The 23,355-nt window shown below is 35.7% G+C and overlaps 1 protein-coding gene across 1 annotated transcript; it reads left to right on the top strand.

The window, feature by feature from the left end:
• The first annotated feature begins 904 nt into the window (after positions 1-904).
• Positions 905-3,263, top strand: LOC132304039 (uncharacterized). Its single transcript, XM_059801535.1, has 2 exons — positions 905-1,233; positions 1,672-3,263. The coding sequence occupies exons 1-2, from the start codon at positions 966-968 to the stop codon at positions 3,138-3,140; spliced, it is 1,737 nt and encodes a 578-aa protein (XP_059657518.1). The 5' UTR covers positions 905-965; the 3' UTR covers positions 3,141-3,263.
• The last annotated feature ends 20,092 nt before the right edge of the window (positions 3,264-23,355 follow it).

Genomic DNA, 23,355 nt, shown 5'->3' with positions numbered 1-23,355 from the left:
AAATAACAAGGAGACAGACCTAGCAAGAGGCAACATCTCCTTATCTTAAAAATGAGTGATGCCATCCATTTAAAATAAGTGATTATTCTACTCTACTGTTACACTTAACATTGACTCTGCTTGATTTAAAAATTTTAATTATGGTCAGGTTGTGTTTGGTTGCGTGTAATTAAAGTCTTAAAATTAAGAAAAAGAATTTAATTTAATTTTTTATAATATTTTTTCAAATTCTAACAATCTTAATTTTAAAACTTTAATTTTAAGCCGGCTATCCTAAGAAAAGTAAAACCATCCACACATCTCCAAAGCTTCCATGAGCATTGATGGAAACTCCAAGTATTCGAGTCTCCAAATAGTCATCCAAAAGCAGCGGGACAATAATAGACTCCATTAGTGGAACAAGTCTAATATATCCATCCAATACTCAACATGAAAGTTATTTGAATACGTATATAGGGGAAGATGGGAATTTGAACAAGGGGCATATCTGACGCGACGAAAAAAAAATTCTAATCAAGTAAGGTAATACACATGAGTGCAAGAAGGAAAATAAATTGAGAGAAAAGAAAGTTAAAAACAAAGAAAAAAGAAGAAAAAAATAGTGCAAGGAAAAAAAATTGGAAAAAATTTAAGGTTGGATTGAAGAAAGAAAGTGCAAAATTTATTTGAAGAAAATAACATAAAAAACAAATTAAAGAATGAAGAAGTAGAGTTAAAAACTATTTTAAGAGCATAATGTAAAACTATATACTCTCTGTCCCAAAATGATTGGTCAACTATAATTACCCAACTATTTTGAAATTGGGAGAGTACATAATAGCAGGGTATATAAATAAGAAATTAGTGGGCCAGCATGCCCCAGGGGAACATGTTGGGTCCACTCCTATATATATAGTAGCATTCACAGGAACAACTACAACCCAATCTCTTTACCTTTCCAGTTTCCTAAAAAAAAATAAAAAATTATGTTACCAGAAGCACCAATGCCGTGGATCGGTATGTATGTTGCAGCAGCATCTCTAGTCTGCATCCTTGCAATGGCTGCTGACGTCTTCCAGGGGTTCCGCAACAGAAAACTCTGGTTTCCATGCAAATTTTTCACTCTCAACGCAGCTTACCTGACATTGTTAGGTGTAGCAATGAAGCTGCCAGTGGATCTGACTGCTCAGATGCCAGGCGTAACAGACCAGGTGGCGAAACTTACCAGCATCACCTTCCTGTCTACAATTATAGGTAATTTTATGCCATCTATAGGAGCTATGGATGACAAAGAAATTTTCATGAACATAACAGCCTTGGCTGTTCTCGTGATCACCATTTCTGTTAATATCTGCATCCAATTAACCACTGGAGTAGTACATAAGTTTTTCTCGGTAGAACACGTTGTAGCTCTCTCTTTCATGCTTGTTTTGCTTGTATTGTCGAGTTTCTCAGCTTTGACGATTTCCACCACTAAAAAATCTCTTCAACTGAATTATGATGATATACACAAAATAATTTTGAGTGAAGAATCAGAGCAAACCGAAAAGTTAACAATCCAAAATTTGAAAAAAAATGTAAAAAGATATTGGATTATGGCAAACTCTGGTAGTCCTCAGTTTGTTATGGCTCGTTCAGTAACATGCTATACTTCAGGGGTAATTTGTTTCTTGGTTGCATTCACTTTAGCAGAAGCACGCATCAGGATATTTTTATCGGAACACTATTCTGATCCACGCAGCTTTATTCTTGGATCAAGTTATAAATGGTCAACCTTCGTCATTCACGAGATGCAGACTTTTGGAGTGGTAGTAGGTACAATTGCCCCAACATTTAGATGCGTCACCGCCACAAGATTAAGGTGTTCGGGGAAAAGAGTCAAGAGCTACAAAACTGAGTTTAAAACAGAGAATTATTGGATCAAAAGGCTAGTTGGGTGGAAAGAGAGCTCCTTAGCTTTAGGATTCCGGAGTCAAATATGCAAAAAACTCGTTTCTAGCACAAAGAATCTAATTGTGGACTTATGTATAGGAGTTCAAATTGTGATTGTCTTGGCTAGCAAATTAATTATGCTAATCTCTTTTGTCTTCATAAGCCCGTTCTTGTTGTTTGGGGACTTGTACTACAAGGTCATATCTAAACATATTTTCTCAAGCAATCACCCAAGATCAGAACTGGAGCCTGCGGAGTCGGATCTCAGCCGTTATGTTTTGTATCTTGAAGGTGAGCAGGAACTGCTCTTGCAGATTATGAAGCACAACAGGAATGCTACTGATCATTTTATTCAGAAGGGTAAAAATCAGCAGCCAAAATATTTGAAAAAGCTTTTAGATAAATCTAAAACTTTCATGGGGGTGGCAAGGTTTGACAGTGACCATGTTTCATCGCTACATTTGGAAGAACCTCTTAATTGTTGGTCTCTTCCTGTGGTTACTCTTACAAGTATTGCCATTGCACTTCCAAGCATTGAAAAAGATAATGTGAAGTTGTTGCTTCGAAGTGTGAATGAAGGCCTCTGGTATGCCAAGCTAATAGAAAAATTCTTGAATGCCAAAACTGATATGCTAAACATCAGAAATGCAGCAGACTCAGTGTGGTCAGGAGTTTATCTTTTTCGCAAATGGCTAAATGCGGATCTTCAAAAAATTGCACTTAATGCAAAAAACTTCACAGAGACTCTTGTGAAACTTGCTGACATAGCTAAAAAAGGTGTCATTGAGTTCAAGAAAAACATGAATGGAGATCCGAAGGAAAACCCTCTGAATTGGCCCATCAAGGTTATTGCTGCAAATTCAATGTACAGAATCAGCCAAACTGTGCTGCAAGATACTGAAGGCAGCAATGAGACACTTTTCGAGGAATTATCTATTATGATCGCTGATATATTGTGTGCTTGCCTCACCAACTTGCCACGTGTCATACATATGAAATTCTTTGAGGTCATAGAAAAGAGGGAGGACAGTGTCCGGCATGCTGCTCAACTTATTGGTGAAATGGAAGAGATCTTGAAAATCCTTCAAGAACGTAAGCTTCCTAGTCTGGACCCAGCTGATAAATTGGCTTACATTGATGAGTGGCGTGATTACGCGAAGGCAAATACCGAGGCTTTCACTTCTTTAAACAATGATGGCACATCTTCTTCTGGTTCTGGTGAAGTGTAGAAGGCTTGCATGAGAAAAAATTGGCATATTATTGGTATGTTATGTACTTGTTTACGAGTTCCATATGTTTATATATTGTATGAATTATCTGTTTTGATTTTGTAAAAGCTTTTAATTAACACAGGTTTGTAGTATTCATATGGAAATTTAAGTTCAGTGTTTGCATATCGATCGTTTGAATTGCTGCAGCTTCATATACCAACTGTTCTTCCATTCCATTTAAATATTAGTCATCTGAGCAATTGTCTGTTCCATTTATCAGTACATGATTATCATTAGCTATCAGTCCCTCAAAAATGCCATAAAATGTCATTCCAATGCAAAATATCAATTCTCATACCAATTTCATATTATTATATTTTACACAATATATATATATATATTGTTTAATGACATTTGATTAGGTTTGTTTTTATGATTTGATTAGGTATTTTTTTTCAAAAAAAATAAAATAAATAAGAGGTAGGGTAATGTAGTGTTTACAAGAAGTTAAAAAATAAAAGGGTTAATAGAGTCTTTTTAATTGACAGATTTTTTAAAAATTAAATTATTCCTAAACTAGATAAGACAGATAAGAGTATAAAAGACATTTTACATTTTCATGGTAAGTCAAAATAATGAAGTTCAAATATTCTATCCGTATATAATTTGTTCAAACATTAAAAGAGGTCAGTGTAATTTATCTAAAAATAAAATACCAACTATACCAAGGCAGGGCAGGGCCACTGCCGCAGGGGCATACCCCAGGTGACTCAAATCAGAAAGAGCATAAGCCCAGAGGGAAGGGGAAAAAATGGCTTAGAATAAAGCCCAGGACTAAAGCAGAAGTAGGCCATAGAAGCCCAAAACTTGCTAACTAGCTAGCATAGGAGGAAGGATGTCCAACAAAACAACTGCAAACGTTAAGGAACATGTTAGTATGTTACCTTTCCCCCCGGAAAAGAAGAGAATAACAGGTTCGAATTGGTGTAGAAAGTAAATACCCCATGGCTATTTTACACATGGTGTCCCTGCACAATCATGATTTTTCTTGAAAACTTTTCATGTCTTGTTCATCAAGGAAAATTGAAAACTTGACATGATTAAGATTGTTGGTTTGCCTCATAAAATAGTTACTTTATCAATATATATGATAAACTTGAAAACCTGTTTGGTTCGTACTCCTCCCAGCACGTACTCTCGATTATCTTTATTTATTATATCTTTTTTCTTTTCTCAACCATTGCACACAGCTTGAAATATAAATTATGACTAACCTTTTGAGTGAAACAAAAAAAAGTATTTTCTTCATGGGTTTTTATAATTATTGTTATTATTATTTCATTTGATATTTGATAGGTTTTAGTTGCTTGAAATATGAGTTTAGTGGTACTATGTGTATGCAGAGCCCCATTTATAATCTTTATGGTATTATCAGCTTGATAATTCCCTTAGGTACAGCTAGTTGGTTATTAATTGGTAGGTAACACACAGCAGCTAGCCCTCTGCCTTGGTTATTATTATTTTATACGGAGTAATAATTTTGGTTGTTGGTTATAATATTAGTGTATTGAGTTCTCTCCCGTATAGATTACTAAATAGTTCATGTGATCTCGGTCAATTACAGACTGTCATGTAATTAAAACGTTAAATAAAATTTTCTAAGCGATGAACTAAAGCTCTTTCACAGTAGAGTTAAGGTGCAAACAAATTTAAGACCATTATTAGTTAGAGTTCCACCGAACGTTTTTGGAGGTTAAATAATTTGTTTATACACGGTGCGCGCACACACTAATGTTCAACTGATTTTTTTATTAATGGAGAAGTTTTAATTCTTATTGAATATCGAAAACAAGACCATTCGTAAATTAAAAGCATTTCATAAGTCATTGAGTAATTGAGGCATGTACTTGTACAAAAATTAATAAAAAATCAATTTTGGCATGAAGAAGTCAAGTACGGCATGAATTTATATAAAAAACTGACTTAAGAGATCAAATATTAATTACTATCAATAAAACACATCCAAATTATCCAATAGTTCACATGCACATAACCAAAAAAAAAATTATAATAAAAAACACGTAGCAAGGAATTAACTAAAAAAGTTGTAGAAAATTAGACATATTTGCTTATTCTAGCTTCACATGCAAAGACCACTAATAAGAGTAAAATAAAGAAAATTCATAACAGACACATTAAATTGTAGACTTTAGTTCAACAAATATGAAAAGGTGCACGCATTAGATATATGGAGATAAATGAGAAATTAGATAAACAATGAACTAAAATTCTAATTATCAGTTTTGGCCGCAGCACTAAATGCCTTATCTGGTTCAATACCAACCACAATGACTTGTCCATCCACAAGAGGAAAAATTTCGACTTGAATTTTCTTTCAGATTACACTGTTGAGTTATGGAAGTGACCTGTCCACAACATGGACTCTTCTCAACTTTAAAATTCTAATTATCGTCCGAAACGTAAAGCCAACCACACATCCTCAGAGCTTCTAGGAAGATCCATAGAAACTGTATCCATTCGAGTCCTTCTGAACTCAACATGAAAGCTATTTGAACACACACACACACACACAATAGCAATCACAGGCCCAACAACTACAACCCAAGCCCTTGCCTTTCCCCAAACAAAATAACATGTCCTACTCCCTGTCTTGCAGTGACTACAGTTCTATCAGCTCCTGTCTTGCAGTGACTACAGTTCTATTACTGGGAAGGGAAAGTCAAACCAATCAACGAACGGCACCCCCTGTCTTGCAGTGACTACAGTTCTATCAGCTCATACTGCTGCGACGACTACAAAATCAATTAGCTATATGAAGATCGATATGAATCACCAATGCTGTGGATCGGCTTCTATGTTGCAGCAGCATCTCTAGTCTGCTCCCTTGCAATGGCTGCTGACATCTTCCATGGGGTTCGCCACAGAAAACTCTGGTTTCCGTGCAAATTCTTCACTCTCAATGCTGCTTCCCTCACATTATTAGCTGTAGCAATGAAGCTGCCAGTGGATCTAATTACCAGCACGCCAGGCAGTATAGATCAGCTTGCGAAACTTACTAGCACCACCTTCTTGTCGATGCTGATAGGTAATTTTATGCCATCTTTAGGAGCTGTGGACGACAAAGAAATTCTCATGAACATAACAGCCTTGGCTATTCTGGTTATCACCATTTTTGTTAATATCTGCATCCAGTTAAGTACTCAAGTAATAGATTCTGCTTTCATGATAGAACACATTGTAGTTCTCTCTTTCATGCTTGTTTTACTTGTAGTCTCGAGTTTCTCAGCTTTGACGGTTTCCTCCACTAAGAAGTGTCTTCAACTAAATTACAATAAGATGCACAAAATAATTTCGAGTGAAGAATCAGAAGAACCCGAAAAGTACACGATTGAAAAAATGAAAGTAACTGTAAAAAAATATTGGATGATGGCAAAATCTAGTAGTCCTCAGTTTGTTATGACTCGTTCAGTTACCTGCTGTGCTTCAGGGGCAATATGTTTCTTGGCTGTATTAACTTTGGCAGAAGCATACCTCAGAACATATATATACTTCGGATACCGCTCCTCTATTAGTCCACACCACGTTGGATCAAATTATAGGTGGTCAACCGATGTCGTTCTTGTGATTCAGTCTTTTGGCGTAGTAGTAGGTACAATTGCCCCGACATTTAGATGGTACACCGCCATAAGATTTAAGGTGCTCAGATAAAAGAAAATTATTGGATCGAAAGGCTAGTAGGGTGGAAGGAGAGCCCCTTTGCTTTACCGGTTCGGAGCCAAAAGTTGAGAAAACTTATTTTTAACACAAAAAATCTAATCCTAGACTTCTGCATCGGAGTTCAGATTGTGATGGTCTTGGCTAGCAAATTAATTGTGCCATTCTCTTTTACCTAAATAAGTCCATTCTTGTCATTTGGGCACTTGTACAAAGTGTTGAAGCAAAAGCTCATTTCTAAACATAATGCCTTAAGCAATCACACAGAATCAGAACCAGGGCTAGCTGGTACGGAGCTGAATCTCAGCCGTTATGTTTTGTATCTTAAAGGTGAGGAGGAATTGCACTTACAAATTATGAAGAACAACTGGGATGCTACTGATTATTTTATTCAGAAGGGTGAAAAGCAGCGGCCAAAATATTTGGAAGAGCTTTTAGGTAATTCTACTTCTTTCATGGGGGTGGCAAAGTTTGACAATGACCAAGTTCCATCTCTAGATTCTGAAGAACCTCCTAATTGTTGGTTTCTCCTAGTGGTTACCCTTACAAGTATTGCCATTGCACTTCCAAACATTGAAAATCACAAGGTGAAGCGGTTGCTACAAAGTGTGAGTGAAGGCCTCTTGTATGTCAACCTTGTAGAAAAATTCTTGAATGCCAAAAGTGATATGGTAAACATCATAAATGCAGCAGGCATAGTGTGGTTGGGGGTAGATATTTTTTCCAAGTGGCTAGATGAAGATCTCCAAAAAATTGCTCTTGAAGTAAGAACCTCAAAGGAGACTCTTGAGAAACTTGCCGACATAGCTAAGATCACTGCCACTAAATTCAAGGAAAACATGAATGGAAATCAAGAGGAGAATCCTTTAAGCTGGCACATCAAGGCTATTGCTGCTAATTCAATGTATAGAATTAGCCAAACAGTGTTGCTGGACCTCGAATGCTGCAATAACCAAACAGATGAAGGACTATTCAACCATTTATCAGTTATGATCGCGGATATGTTAGGTGCCTGCCTCACCAATTTACCACGTGTTGTAACTATGAAATGCTTTTGCAGTGCTATAGAAGAGAGGGAGAAGAGTGTCCAGTATGCTGCTCAACTTCTTGGGAAAGCTGAAGAGATTTTGAAAATCCTCCAACAACGTGAGTTTCCCCGTCTGAATCCTGATAAAGTGGCATATATTAATGAGTGGCGTACATTAATAAAGAAGGAGAATCCCATGGATTTAACTTCTTCGTTCAATGATGGCACATCTTCTGGTTCTGGTGAGTTGCATATAGCAGTTGAGTAAGACGTTTGGTTAAAAATGTACCTGTAAATTATAATATTACTGTATGCTATGTACTCGTGTACAAGTAGTTTTCTTTCTTTAGATATTGTATGAATTCTCAGCTTTGGAACATGCGAAGCCTTTGATTAATCAACACATGTACCTTACGTTATAATATAATAGTAGGCCTTAGATTAATCCATGATTTTCATTGTTTATATATGATTTTGAATTTACTGCAATCAAACAAAGCCACAAGCTCATTTCCCTAATGACCCTAACCAACAACCAATTTTTTCTCCATTTTATCTCGACCCTTGAGTAGTTAGGGAAGGGCATGTTTGAGTATCCATAACCAAGTTTTAGAAGCTGCAAGTCCCTTAATGGTTCCAATCACAGAAAATGACTCACCATGTGGAACCAAATATACTCTTGTTTTGACAAATTTTCTCTTAGCAAATGAGCAGCTGATTTGAAACTAAAATAGAGAAGACTAGGCAGCCAAGATAAGAAACAATAAACTCATTCCAGATATCAAGTTTACTTAGAGAAGGTGTTAGAGAAGTACGTCTTCTTGATGATCACCATCCAAAAGTTGAGGTGATTCTTAGAGCTCCTTTGGAAAAAAACAGGGCAGACCTGGGAATTTTCAAAATGGGGGTCAAACAAATACTATAAAAATAAATTTTCAAAAAATTATAAATTGTATAATATATATTTTTATACAGCATTTATTTATTTACGGTAGAAGTCTTCTTAATTCCTAATGTAAAGAATATCTAAAACAAGATCATTTCTAAATTAGCAGCCATTTATAATTCCTTAAATATTTACAGAAATATGCTTAGCTAATTCAGGCATGGACATGCACAAAATGCATAAAAGGTTAATGGCATGACATGACATGAGTTTATATAAAAACTAAATTAAAAGATCAAACATTTACTATCAAATTTGTGTTCGACGACCCTTAATTTAGAGAATATGACATTATACATGTCAAACACATTAAAATAGTTCAGAATTTCACATGCACGTCGCATTAAAAATTTACAAATGCAAAAAAAAAATATATATATATGTAGTAAAGAATTAGCTAAAAGAAGTTGTAGAAAATTAGACATATGTAATTAATCTAGCATCACAAAGACCAATAATAAGAGTAAAGTAAAGAAAATTCGTAACAGACATATTAAAAAAGTTGTATAAGACTCCACCAATTGCAAACGGGAACTTACAATCATACTCCACCAATTGCAAACGGGAACTTGAAATTTCCGGTAACATTCAAATAAAAATCAAACGAAAAAACCGACCATCAATGATCTAATGGAATTCATGTCTGAGCAACTTTAACAATCACAAGTTGAAAAATTTCAAGCTTAATATGTGATTTAAAGAAATAATGGAATTCAAATTCACCTCCTTTTGTCACTGTAATCCTGGTGAGACATTGGTCCATCATTCTCCAAGGCGTTTACGATGTACGGTCCTGTCATAGCCCGGGATTGGTTCTTCGGCCGTCGGAGTGTATCGGGTGGCAACATTATTATAAGCTGAAAATGAGGGCTAGAATTAAGAAGCAAAACCCTCACGGTCTGTTTGGCACGTGAAACAGAAATGACCTTTTGGGAAGAAAAACATAACTTGTTAAAAAAGGTTCTTTAATATTTTTGTTATTATTTTTTATACTGCTCATCTGCAATTCAAAAACATTAGGAACTCTCATTTTTCTCTTCTTTTCAATTTTTACTACATAAAAATCTTTTTTTTAACTTGCATATTTGAATAATTGTATTCTTCTTTTTCTTTTTTGCATTTTACATTTGTTACCACCTCAATTGAAATCCTGGTTCCGTCCCTGATTCCAATCGCATGTCTAGCTAACATATGTCTAGCCCGCTTTTTCATGAATATGGACAATTATTTTTAAAATTAGGATTGAGCCTGAGTTGAAAAATTTTCAATCATAACTTAATTAAAGTTAGATTTGATTGTTAACAACTCGAGTCTAATTTGAACCCGAATTCTAATTCTATTTTTTAACTTTATAAACATTATTAATATTTCAAATTATGATCACCGTTTTCTTTCTAACTTCCTTTTGTTTCATTGTTTATTTATTGAATATTAATATTTTGGAACATTAATTCTCAAAATTAGAAATTCTCATAATTTTTTCATTTTATTTTATTTTATTTTTATTTTTATTTTTTTATACATAAGTTATGTTTGGCAATACCACATCGGTGCCTTAGATTTAAAATTAAAAAAAATTTAGTTTAAAATTTAAACTGAGCTTCCTTTAACCTCAAATCTAAGATACCGAAATATAATTAAGAACAATCTGACTCAAAATTAACTCGAAATCAACTTAATTTTTAATCAGATATCTTTAACCCCTGCTCAACCCGAAAATAAAGATTTGAACTCTACATTGGATTTATCTCTCACACTCACATGTAAGTTTTTGTAATAGGGCAAGGTTCTTTATTTTAAAAAATTGAACTGTTAAAAAAAAAAAAAAGAAAAAAAACCATAGAATTTTAGGAAAAATTCTTACATAGTCCTATTTTTAAAGTTGAATGGCAATCAAGTCCTAAAATTTTTTCTCAAGACATATATAACTCTTACTTTCACAATTTATTTCCACGTAAGTTCAAAACAATATTTTTTTTCCAACATTACCCTTAGTTTTGCTTTCTCTATTTTTCGGCTCTCCCCTCTCCTCTCACGCCATCCAAGCCATAAAATAGCCATTGTTCTTCCAAATACCCAGGGCAGATGATGTGACACTGTGCTTCCAGCATAAGCCTTGTCCTCATCACTACCAAGACTTTTCCATTTTTTTGAATCCCTTATTTGATTTTTGTTGTCAAAAAGATGATCCTAAATAGTTTCTGGAAGTTTGGGCTGAGGTTCTGGTCAGCAGGACAAGCCTTTTTCTTGGTCAGTGCAATAGAACCGGACAAAGATGACGACGACGATAACACGAAGCCAACAGGCACGAAAAAAGATGGTGATGTGTCTGTCAGGTATGGGTTTGGGCCGGAGAACTGGCAATTGCCCAAGTAGCTGCTCTTTACATTTACCCAAGCTCCTCGCTATCTTAATCGAACATCTTCTGCGAAAAGATGGGGTTTCTCGCAGTCGAAAAGGAAGAAGGGCAAGGGCAACCTTTGAATCGTTGAGAGCTTCTATTTTGTGTCGAACTACGGGTGCATTGGAGGTGTTGCTTGGTCCAAAAAAGGCCGTCGAGGCGTCGCCGGAGTCATGCAAGAAGAACAGTTCCACCGGATTCTGAGCTCGTCGGAGAAGAGAGAGACCAGGAGGAAAAAAAAAGAAAAAGAGCAAGGGTAATGTTGGAAAAAATTATTAATTTGAACTGATTTAGAAATAAATTACAAAATAGGACTTATTTGTCCTAAAAAAAAAAAAAAAATTCAATAGGATTTGATTGTCTTTCAACTTCAAAATAGATCTATCTAGAAATTTTCCCTAAAATTTTATTGGTATCGTCTAATTCAATAATACGCATAGAATTTTGTTGGTAGCTAATCAGATATCATAGGCAAGCTCGGGTTGCACCCCTAATTCTTGAATTCGAATTTCTTTAACCGAGCTCAACCCCAAAATAAAGATCTGAATTTGGATTTATGATTAAAAAAATTACGTTGTGACCTTCTATTGACATGCGTCCAGTTCTAAAAAATGCCTTTTGACGTTGTTCATGGATATAAAAAAAAAAATACTAATAATAAGAAGAAGAAACAAAAAAAGGACAAATCCTATACTGCTTGAGTGAAAGTTTCGGAAGGCCAAAAATCTATTCCAGCTGTCGGTGCAAGTCTTCTCTGAGACTTCGAGTCGACTTGAATTGGGAATGTGACAGCAGCAGTAACATCCTGACAGCTTCTAAAAAATACATATATAATATTCAATAATAAGTGACCTTATATGAATAATGTTATACTACTGTAATTAGTGATTAACGAAAGTATTTTAGAGGCATATAAATCAAAGCAACTACTTAGTAATAAACAAGTTCACTATTTTCTCAGATTTAATAGTAACTTGTTAGAACAGTACAATTATATAGAGAAAATTACAATGAGGGCTATTATCATTTTTACAATTTATATTTAATCTTGTTTAATGTGTCGTACATGTACATCTCATTTATTTATATTGATTATGATAAGCCAATGATATAATTAAAACCAACATATTACATTCTCACATATATGCGAACATATGTTTATATAGGTATAATATGAATGATTTATTTCTTCAATGTATGTCTCCCATCTATATGTACATAAATCATATTATACAATTAATGAAACAGTGACTCAACTTGTTACATGTAAATTGTTAAAATATCAAATTTCTTATGAAATGTCAGATATTATCAAAAGCATCAAGAAATTAATTTCCAAAACGCCATTCTCAAATTAAAATATCAAATTTCTTAAGAAATGTCAAATATTATCAGAAGCATCAAGAAATTAATTTCCAAAATGCCATTCTCAATTTTGGCCCACAACACTAAAATGCCATTCTCAGTCTTCCTTTGATTGACTTGTAAATGTGACATGCTCACAGCTTAGGACGAAAAATAGCAAAAATACCAATTGACTTGAGAAATGCAATACCAATAGCATTCACACGACTAACAACGACACCCCAAAGATCTTGGTGTTGGTTGGCCAGCGGAATGGACGGCAAAGGCTGTATTAAAAATAATTTGGAGAGGTGGTAAATAAAGTTTACTTTATTTTATTTTATTTTATTTTATTTTATTTTATTTTATTTTAATTTTATCAAAATAAAACTAAAATCAAACTCACTGCTAAAAAAATAAAATTCACTTAAAAGTAAATAAAATTGAGAGATGATATCAGAGTTTTTAGCAAAGAAACTCCGATCGGTAAAAGAGACCAATCATTGTTGTGGACAAGACCTTGCAAACTACCGTCTAGAGCAAAACAATTCCCTATGTTTGAAGCAAAGTATACTGAATTTTGACTCAGACTCACATTCACATTCTATCGTTCTACCAAAAATCAATTGCTGACAATCCCTGTCTTTGCGACTCCCCCGTCTAACAGCTCTCGACCTCAGACTTACTCTTGATCTCTGTAGAAGGGTTGTAGGTAGATCAAACAACACTCCACGAATGCTTTGACTCATTCAAAGTGTGATCGCCCTTCAAATCATATTTTGACGTAGAAGGAAGAAATTCTACTTTCTTTGATCGGACTCGATAAATTCTTCAAAATCTAGTTGTAACGACCCAAAAAGATACCAAAATAATAATAATAATAATAATAATAATAATAATATATAAAATTTTGGCATGACCAACGCAGAAAAAGTTCCTCTACAACCTGTTGAACTGCATAAAAAAAAAAATAAAAAATAAAAAATAAAAAAAAAATGTAATGGCCTCACTTGGCCTTAAACTAATAAATCATGTCCCAACACACAATGCAAATAATATAAAATATTCTCAAAACAACAACATACATATAAAAAGTTCTCTAATTCCTTCAAAAACATGGAAGATCCGGTCCACTAACTAGTCCCATACCCCTTTACAATGAACATACTATAATTACATCAATTTACAGTCCATGAAATATAGCTGAAATCAAAAGTGTATAATTTACAACATTATACAAATTATACTAAAGTTTTACAGAATAGTCAAGATTTACTTTTACAAAATATTAAAGTCCTAAAACAAAAATAGCAAAATATAAATCTCCAATCCCATCTAAACTTGTGGTGGATGGTCGTCTGCCACCTCCTTTCCGTATCCTGAAAAATATTAATAATAAAGGGGTGAGCACAATGGCTCAGTAAGAGGTGCCTAAGACACACCTCTTGTGACGTCGTGAATCCAAACGAGGAATAGGAAAAAGATCCGAGATCATGCCATTTTTGGGAAAAAATATAACCATAACATCAACAACAAAAATCCAAGACATAAACGAACTATGCCATGCAATGTCGCTACCCATTTCCAAAACCTTTTCCGTCATCATTTCGAAATCGTTAGTATAACCCGTCCCATGGCAACTCCATGGCGACACGAGAGAAAGATTGGCTAACTATCTCTGACCCATGACAACTCCATGACGTCATTTGGGGCCCAGGTAACTCAACCACGCTAGGGCAATCTCCCCATTTCCCTCTACGCCACACTAACGCCACGGTCCCTAGGTAACTCCAACGAGGCCGTGTTTTCGCAAACTCTTTCAAAACTTTTTCCCAAAACCTTTTTCATTTCCTTTTTAAATCATTTTTCTCATTTCTTCCCAATACTTATGCATGAATGTATCATGCATTTTTATGCCATATCAATATTCATTATCATGCTTCTAATTCAAACTTAACCACCTAACATGCTCTACAAATAATACGAAGAACATATCATGCTTCCATGTAACCATAATCTAGCATGTTAAGCACATAATCTATGAAACAAATTCACATAAGCATGTTTCTCACATCAAGTCTACAAAACCACATACACATACATCATCTACACATAGAATTTCACATAAATATACAAATCATTGACAACAATATAATGATTTTTTTTTTCAAGAGTTAAGCACAATTCAGCATGCCATACATTCAATTATAAAGAAAATTCACAAAAATCAAAGAGTTTTTGTGGATTAGGACATCCCTACCTCAAGTGAGAGAAAACCCCCAAAAATTATCCAAATTTTTGAAAATCCAATGGTTGGCCAATCGTCACTTTGCTCCTATCAAAACGAAGATCTCGACGCGCTCATCAACTTTGCTTCAAGTGGCAAGATCAAATTCTCAATAATTAACTCTAGATTAAGGCTTGAAGTGTGTAAGAAAAAAAAGAAAAGAAAAGAAAATGGAGCCGAGAAAGAGAATCTTGTGACTGCTAGGTGAGAAATAAAGACTCTGCCAATGTAATAAGTCATTTGTAATGACTTTCAATGATGATAAGTCCCATGGCCACTTAAAATATCTTTTAACATTAAACTTTATATAAATATATATCTACATTAACCAATTTAAATCCACAAATTAAGTAAACATGTCACCACACAAATGTATAACAATTAGACATGCATGAAATGAATGAACCTAAAACACAGTCCCCATATACCATAACCCCGGTAACGGGTCCCACCTGGGACCTTCTGGCCCAAAAATGAAAAAAATGCCAAATGTCAACCATTGCATTTTCAAGAGTCCTGAACTCAATGGAATGCCCCAACCAACTCTCAGACACACCAGGCACACCCCACGGTGTCCGGCACGCAAAATGAGAAAAGACAAAAATACACTAAAAAAATAAAAAAATTTCAAAAAATGGTAAAAATTGGAAACATTACATTCTACCCTCCTTAAAAGATTTCGTCCTCAAAAATCTACCCTTCTTAGAGAAGAAGGCCTACAGCAACACACTTCCCCGAGAAACACCCCATAAGACCACACTATCATGAACTCACCGGCATTATTTCCTTTGACACTGGACGTCAATAGACAATTATACCGCTACGACTAAAACACAATGCTCACCACCCTATGAGGGTACTCATCTCTCAAAACATCAAAACACAAGATCAACGAGACCTTATGCCTGACTCAAAACGGACATCGGTCCACTCTACACTGCCACGAAAGACTCCAAAACCCGAAAGAAGAACGGTCACCAGACCACCGAATAAGACAACATCCAACCTTAACTCATCCTTCAAAGGACACACTAAATTCCAATTCTATACATCTCTGTTAGACCAATCACTTGCTATCTAACATGTAATTACACCATCACATAACTGCACCCACGACTACTAATTGCACTATAAGACAATCACAATACTTACTGACCTCAAGATGACCAAACAACGAATCTCCTAATGACTGCATAAACATTAGTCACCAAATCAATAGAGCTCACTATCCTGTACCCAGGACACAAATCCTCAAAACAAGATAATAATAAAATAGATTGGACACTTGGTCCCACCTAACACACTTCGTCACCCAAAACAAATCATCTGAGTCCACACTGTCATACAAACACGACGCACAGAACTATGCTTTCACTGTCACTAACAAATCGAAACAATCATAAACCTTTGACCCGACATCGTGCTAAAGAGGGACTGATTCAGGAGAAATGATTGGCCAGGCCATTCTCATCATTGATCCAGTCTCAACACAGATGTCGTTCCTGTCCTCAGGTCTAAACCTCAAACACAATCTCACACAGTCCACAAAACAACGATGAGATCCACTCACTATTAATCCATCGCTCTACGTAACCTTAACAACTATACAGTCATATACCTATTCTAAAAATCCCAAACATTCTTTAATCACACAACCCATAACAAGCTAAAAATAACACGACACCAAACGTCACAATCATCGACCAGCATAAAAGCTCTCTAATCTCCTCATAACACCCATACCAGGTAAACAACTCCATAACATCACTCGATTCAATTCCTACCTCGTCAAAACATACAATGCGATTATCTCATGCCTGAGATCTCAAAACCAAAGTTAATTACTACGATTACTCCGCAAAGGAATCATACATTTACATTTCAAATCATATAATCCTGATCTTGAGACGATACCAACACTAGTCCTCAAAACACCGCTCGAATGAAACGTCTATAAAAACACCTAAGTACATGACTCACATCACATCACCTAATCATCCCCGAACTTACAGTTCACGACACATCCCCTAGCCATCACTGCTAGTAACAGACACCGGAAACACACAATCCTTATTCGGCAACTCGTGCCTCATACACCATCGGTCAAGCCACTCTCAAAACAAGCACAACAAAAACCAAATACTCCACCTCCCTTCGTGGGAGTGAGTCGACCAATTCAATCAAACCCATACCGATGAACTCTAACAACATAACAACCCACACACGGGTCAGCCCATCCGTGGACGCGCACAACTCCTAGATGGAGGATAGGACATACGACAAATGACGTCCTTGTCAGGACCAGAACAAATACAAGGGTAACGAACCCCACTCTCACAAGAGTCTAACGACTCGTACCTGAATGTGCCTAACACCCTGTCACACGCTGCTCACCAATTGTCCAACCGTCGACACCTAATCTCACTTGAAATGAATTGAACTCCTTACACATAAGGAGAAGAATCAACTGGATACCCGTACAGAACTATGAACTCAAATCTAGGAGACCTCGCCACTAGTGGACCGTCAAACACTATCAACCCCGGAACCTCGCATACGCTACTTTGCAACACCCATGTTATCCAAAACCAATCAGATAAGATAGGGCCGGCCCTGGCCAAGGCGACCAAGGCGGTTGCCTAGGGCCTAGCATGATGGGTCACTAAAAAAAAAAAAAAAATTGTAACCAGATGTAGTAAATCTTTTAAAAGGCCACAAAATTTATAGGCCCATGAATGATAGGCTACAAAAATAAAAAATAAAAAATAATAAAGAAATAAAATAAAAATTGTAACCCAACAAATCATTTAAGGGGCCTCAAAAAAAAAAAAAAATAATAATAATTTGAACCGCCAATCTCCATTATCGTAACTCTCGTTCTCAAGAATCTCAACTCTCAACTTTACCTGGTTACCCCCCCTTTCTCTCTCTGCTCTGCATGACTACAACTGCAACAATAAAAAAAAAAAAAAAATTTCCTCAAAAATCAAAAGTTCAAAACCCAGAAAATTGAAAACATCACATTATCATCATCTTCACTCGTCTGTTCCTCTCTCTTTGTTTCAGAATCCAGACTTCCAATTCGCAAATCGCAGTTCGGGTTTGTAACTCACATCGCGTGATTCGCATCTACTTCAGTCTATCATCATCGCCTAAGCACACTCTTTAAAGCAGTCACTTCCAGAGGCCTCAGCTACCAAGTATTCATTGCCTCTCTTGCCCTTTGCCTGGTCCTTTTTTTTCCACAAGTCTCTCTCTCTCTCTCTTACACCCATCCCATTACTTTTTCTAACACACACACACACTAAATATGTATTATTAATTATTTGAATCTTTAATTGCAGGAAAACTTTGCTTCCTCCACTCAATTTCTCTCTCCTTTGGAGAATCTACCTCCTTGTCATTCTTGGGTACTGATTTTTTAACCATTTTATACAGCCATTTTGCTTCATTTTGATAAAAAAAAAAACTTACAATTATTTAGATCCAATTTATATATATATAATTTTATATATATACAGGGCGGCTCAATATAATATTTAATTTTAATGTGTGTATATGCTGATGTAATGAGGATGAGAGAGAGAGAGAGAAAAAAAAAAGAAGAAGAAGAAGATAATACTAGGATAGAAATATTTTGCACACACTATTAAATTTTGAATTTGTTGAGATTTAATGATATAAGAAAATAAAATATTTAGGTAAGATATAATGTATAAAGAAAAAAACAAATTTGGGGGCCTCAAAAAAAAAAAAAAAAGAATAGAAATTTTTTAGATTAACTGTCAAATTTCTCTATACGTTGAAGTTTAATAATTAAAGAAAATACTATAATTATTTTAGGAAAGTTATAATATATAGAGAAATAAAAAATTATGGGGCCTTCTTATGTATAGAGGGCCTCACATTTAAAGTTCGCCTAGGGCCTCTCAAGATTTTTTCAATCTCAGGGTCAGCCCTGAGATAAGAGCATCAATTGCTCACAGCGTACTAACACTAGGAACGATCATAGTACGTTGGACACCGTGTCCCATTCTATCTAGAATCAGTCACTCCCAAATGACAACCTCTAAGCCATAAAAATTCATTTTACCACTCATTCCATCTTTTCCTTCCCAGGCGATACTGCCTCGATCACCGTGCACGCAAGACCCGTGACCTCAGTCATAACAACCCACTGACTTGTCAAAAGAAAAAGGTGCCTATCTGGCAACATCGTCCATACTGGCTCTAATGACTAAGCCGTCCACAATCGCCTCAATTGGCGTACAATCCCATCATTTACCTAACAACACACAACAAACAACCCACAATCTCTACTCCAGCCTTGGACCATACCTTAAACCATTATGCTCATCAGCACTAAACACCACACCATAATACCTCTACTGCCATTCATTCCAAACAACAGTTCAAACCTATCATCCCACCGGACTATCAAGCTACTACTAAGGGATTCTTTTTCAAACATCTTTAGGATACTACCATCATAACAAGAGAATAAGCATTACTCTCGATACTCCCCACAACGGCTACTATTTACCACCAGAAAAGAACCTTCATACGACAATGCCATGCCGAAAAATCTTCAAAACAAAAATGAGCACAAAACCTAGAATGCTCAACACCCAACTGTTTCTTTAAAACCATCCATAACACAATCAATCATTAACACTTAATCGGCTACTCCGACTATTCTTCCTAAGACAATTTACATACTGAACCAAAGAAACCTTACGCCCTAGCGCCAACACCATCACCTTCCATCTTCACCGTTCCTCAAAACACCCTTGGACCCGACAAAAGTCAAATGTGGCTACCAACTAAACTTACAAGATTACCCTTGTCCCAATCAGTCCAATCATCAGTCTACCTTTTCGGATCCCCAAACAACCAGCATTATCTCCTGATACACCAGATGCAATTGTAACATAACCCCAGTCTACAACTTCTAAATTCTGAAACACAGCCCATTTGGTACATAATACCCACCATCCATCACTTCATCCCCAAACGACCAAACATACTAATGACCAAATACTACCTGCCTTATAGTGCAATCCTGCTCTACACAACTAAAACTGACCACTATTCACCACCTTAAGACTCTATAGACAGCCGTACCAACCCATAGCCCTGCTCATCGACCGAGCCATACAATCAACTCACTCAGAGTCAATTACCCGCAACACACTCCTGTAACTCTCCGAAATGGGGATCACCCCTCGATAAACCGGTCTCTAAAATAGACTCTTACAAAACCATGAAATAATCACATCAAATAGTCGATTACCCAACATTAGCATAACTCCAGTCAATGCCTACGTCACCCTAGACTAACAAAGTCCAACAAGTCTCCTCAACCACTATAACCAACACAGTTCCTTAAACTATACTAGAATACTCGAAATACACGTCTACAACCAATAGACTACACTCGTGACCCTAGCAACCTCTATCACACTCATAACAAAACGGTTCGAAGAGAACCTCTATACCAAACCGTGACCTAAGTCACCAAAACTAACCTCTTAAGGTCATACCTTTCTCACGAAAACCTCACATCGCACACTTGATCTCTCCGATCACAGGAACTCACGCATTAACACATGAAATTCATACGTCTCACCTTGGACACTACATTGCGTCACATGTAACCGTTCCAAGACCGTGCCTCGAGCATCGCACCACAAAAATAACAAGAAAAATGAACAACTACGTACCGAATAGCTCAATCCATAAGCTAAAAATCTACGCCATTCGTTCGATAAGAAACGACACCCAAACAATTCTGGAGCAACTTAGCTCCTCACCTACTCGGGTCAAAACTCACACAACCATCTATGTCGCAACAAGTACTCTACCGTACTAGCGACAATCCTAGGCTCGACCGCATATGCACATAAGTATCTAGATATCTATATATAAGATGACTGTAACCCACAATACCATATGAAATGTGCTTTCATATACCATACCCACTACTTGCTACATTATTAGTTAAATTTAAATCTGCACAAACTGTGCCTACCACTCGCCATTACCATGCATCTTAGATTTGTCATCTTGTCACAATTAACTTACTTTCAAATCACATATACACTTCTTTTACATGTACTGACATCTAAACATATAAGCACTTAGCAAATAGACATGTTTGTCAAACATTAAACATTTAAATAGGAAACAAGGAAGCATATTTCTTAAAACAGTAAACATGTAAACACAAGCACACAATCAATGCAAGTCAATCTTCTACCTAATCTAGGTAAGCCACTACCCGTTATCCTAAAGGTTTTCGAACATAATGCTCTGATACCAAATTTGTAACGACCCAAAAAGATACCAAAATAATAATAATAATAATAATAATAATAATAATAATATATAAAATTTCGGCATAACCTTCGCAGAAAAAGTTCTTATACAACCTGTTGAACTGCATAAAAAAAAAAAAAATGTAATGGCCTCACTTTTCCTTAAACTAATCTATCCCGTCTCAACGCATAATGCAAATAATATAAAACATTCCCAAAACAATGACATATATATAAAAAGAATCCAATTCCTCCAATTACTTCAAAAACATGGAAGCGCCAGTCCACTGCTTAGTCTCATACTCCTTACAAGGAACATACTCTAATTACATCAATTTTATAGTCCATAAAATACAGCTGAAATCAAAAGTCCATAATTTACAACATTATACAAATTATACTAAAGCTTTACAGAATAGTTAAGATTTACATTTACAAAATATTAAAGTTCTAAAACAAAAATAGCAAAATATAAATCTCCAATCTCGTCTAAACTTGTGGTGGATGGTCGTCCGCTACCTCCTTTCCGTGTCTTGAAAAATATTAATAATAAAGGGGTGAGCACAATAGCTCAGTAGGAGGTGCTTAAGACACACCTCTTATGACCCCGTGAATCTAAACGAGGAATAAAAAAAAGAACCGGGATCATGCCATTTCCGGGCAAAAAATATATCCACAACATCAACAACAATAATCTAAGGTATAAACGAACCATGCCTTGCAATGTTATGCAATGTCGCTCCCCATTTCCAAAACTTTTTCTGTTATCATTTCCAAACTGTTAGTGTAACTTGTCCCATGACAACTCCATGACGGCATGAGAGAAAGATTGGCTAATTGTCTCTAACCCATGGCAACACCATGGCGTCATTTGGGGCACAGGTAACTCAACTACGTTAGGGCAATCTCCCTAATTCCCTCTAGGCCATACTAACGCCACGGTCTCTAGGCAACTCTTAGGCGGCCGGGTTTTCGTAAACCCTTTCAAAACTTATTCCCAAAACCTTTTTCGTTTCCTTTAAAATCATTTTTCCCATTTCTTCCCAATGTTTATGCATGAATGTATCATGCATTTTCATGCCATATCAATATTTATTATCATGCTTCTAATTCAAACTTAACCACCTAACATACTCTACAAATAATACGAAGAACATATCATGCTTCCATGTAACAATAATCTAGCATGTTAAACATATAATCTATGAAACAAATTCACATAAGCATGCTTCTCACATCAAGTTTACAAACCACATATACATACATCATTTACACATAGAATTTCACATAAATATACAAATCATTAACAACAATATAATGATTTTTTTTTTCAAGAGTTAAGTACAATTAAGCGTGCCATACATTCAATTATAAAGAAAATTTACAAAAATCAAAGAGTTTTTGTGGATTAGGACATCCCTACCTCAAGTGAGAGAAAACGCCCAAAAATTACCCAAATTTTTGAAAATCCAATGGTTGGCCAATCGTCACTTTGCTCCTATCAAAACGAAGATCTCGACGCGCTCATCAACTTTGCTTCAGGTGGCAAGATCAAATTCTCAATAATTAACTCTAGATCAAGGCTTGAAGTGTGTAAGAAAAAAAAGAAAAGAAAAGAAAATGGAGCCGAGAAAGAGAATCTTGTGACTGCTAGGTGAGAAATAAAGACTCTGCCAATGTAATAAGTCATTTGTAATAACTTTCAATGATGATAAGTCCCATGGCCACTTAAAATATCTTTTAACATTAAACTTTATATAAATATATATCTACATTAACCAATTTAAATCCACAAAGTAAACATGTCACCACACAAATGTACAATAATTAGACATGTATGAAATGCAATGAACCCAAAACACAGTCCTTGTATACCACAATCCCGATAACGGGTCCCACTTGGGACCTTCCGGCCCAAAAATAAAAAAAATGTCGAAATGACAACCATTACATTTCCACGAGTTTTGAACACAATGGAATGCCCCAACCAACTCTCAGACACACTTGGCACACCTCATGATGTCCGGCACGCAAAATGAGAAAAGACAAAAATACCCTAAAAAATTCAAAAATTCCAAAAAATGGAAAATGGTAAAAATTGGAAACATTACACTAGTGTTCCGATCAGAATAGGAACAATACCCAAGTCACTTGTGTGTATAGTGTGTATGCTCTA

This window comes from Cornus florida, unplaced genomic scaffold, assembly GCF_030987335.1.
Source record: "Cornus florida cultivar Cherokee Brave unplaced genomic scaffold, ASM3098733v1 CherokeeBrave_3.0.0_Hap2_Chr04, whole genome shotgun sequence".
Lineage (NCBI taxonomy): Eukaryota > Viridiplantae > Streptophyta > Magnoliopsida > Cornales > Cornaceae > Cornus > Cornus florida.
This window is presented reverse-complemented; position numbering and strand designations above follow the sequence as displayed.

Excerpts from the sequence above, each read along its gene's own strand:
- LOC132304039 (XM_059801535.1), top strand. The coding sequence starts at position 966 with ATGTTACCAGAAGCACCAATGCCGTGGATCGGTATGTATGTTGCAGCA. Across the intron at positions 1,234-1,671 it reads CTTCCTGTCTACAATTATAG|AAGCACGCATCAGGATATTT; the intron begins GTAATTTTATGC and ends TCACTTTAGCAG.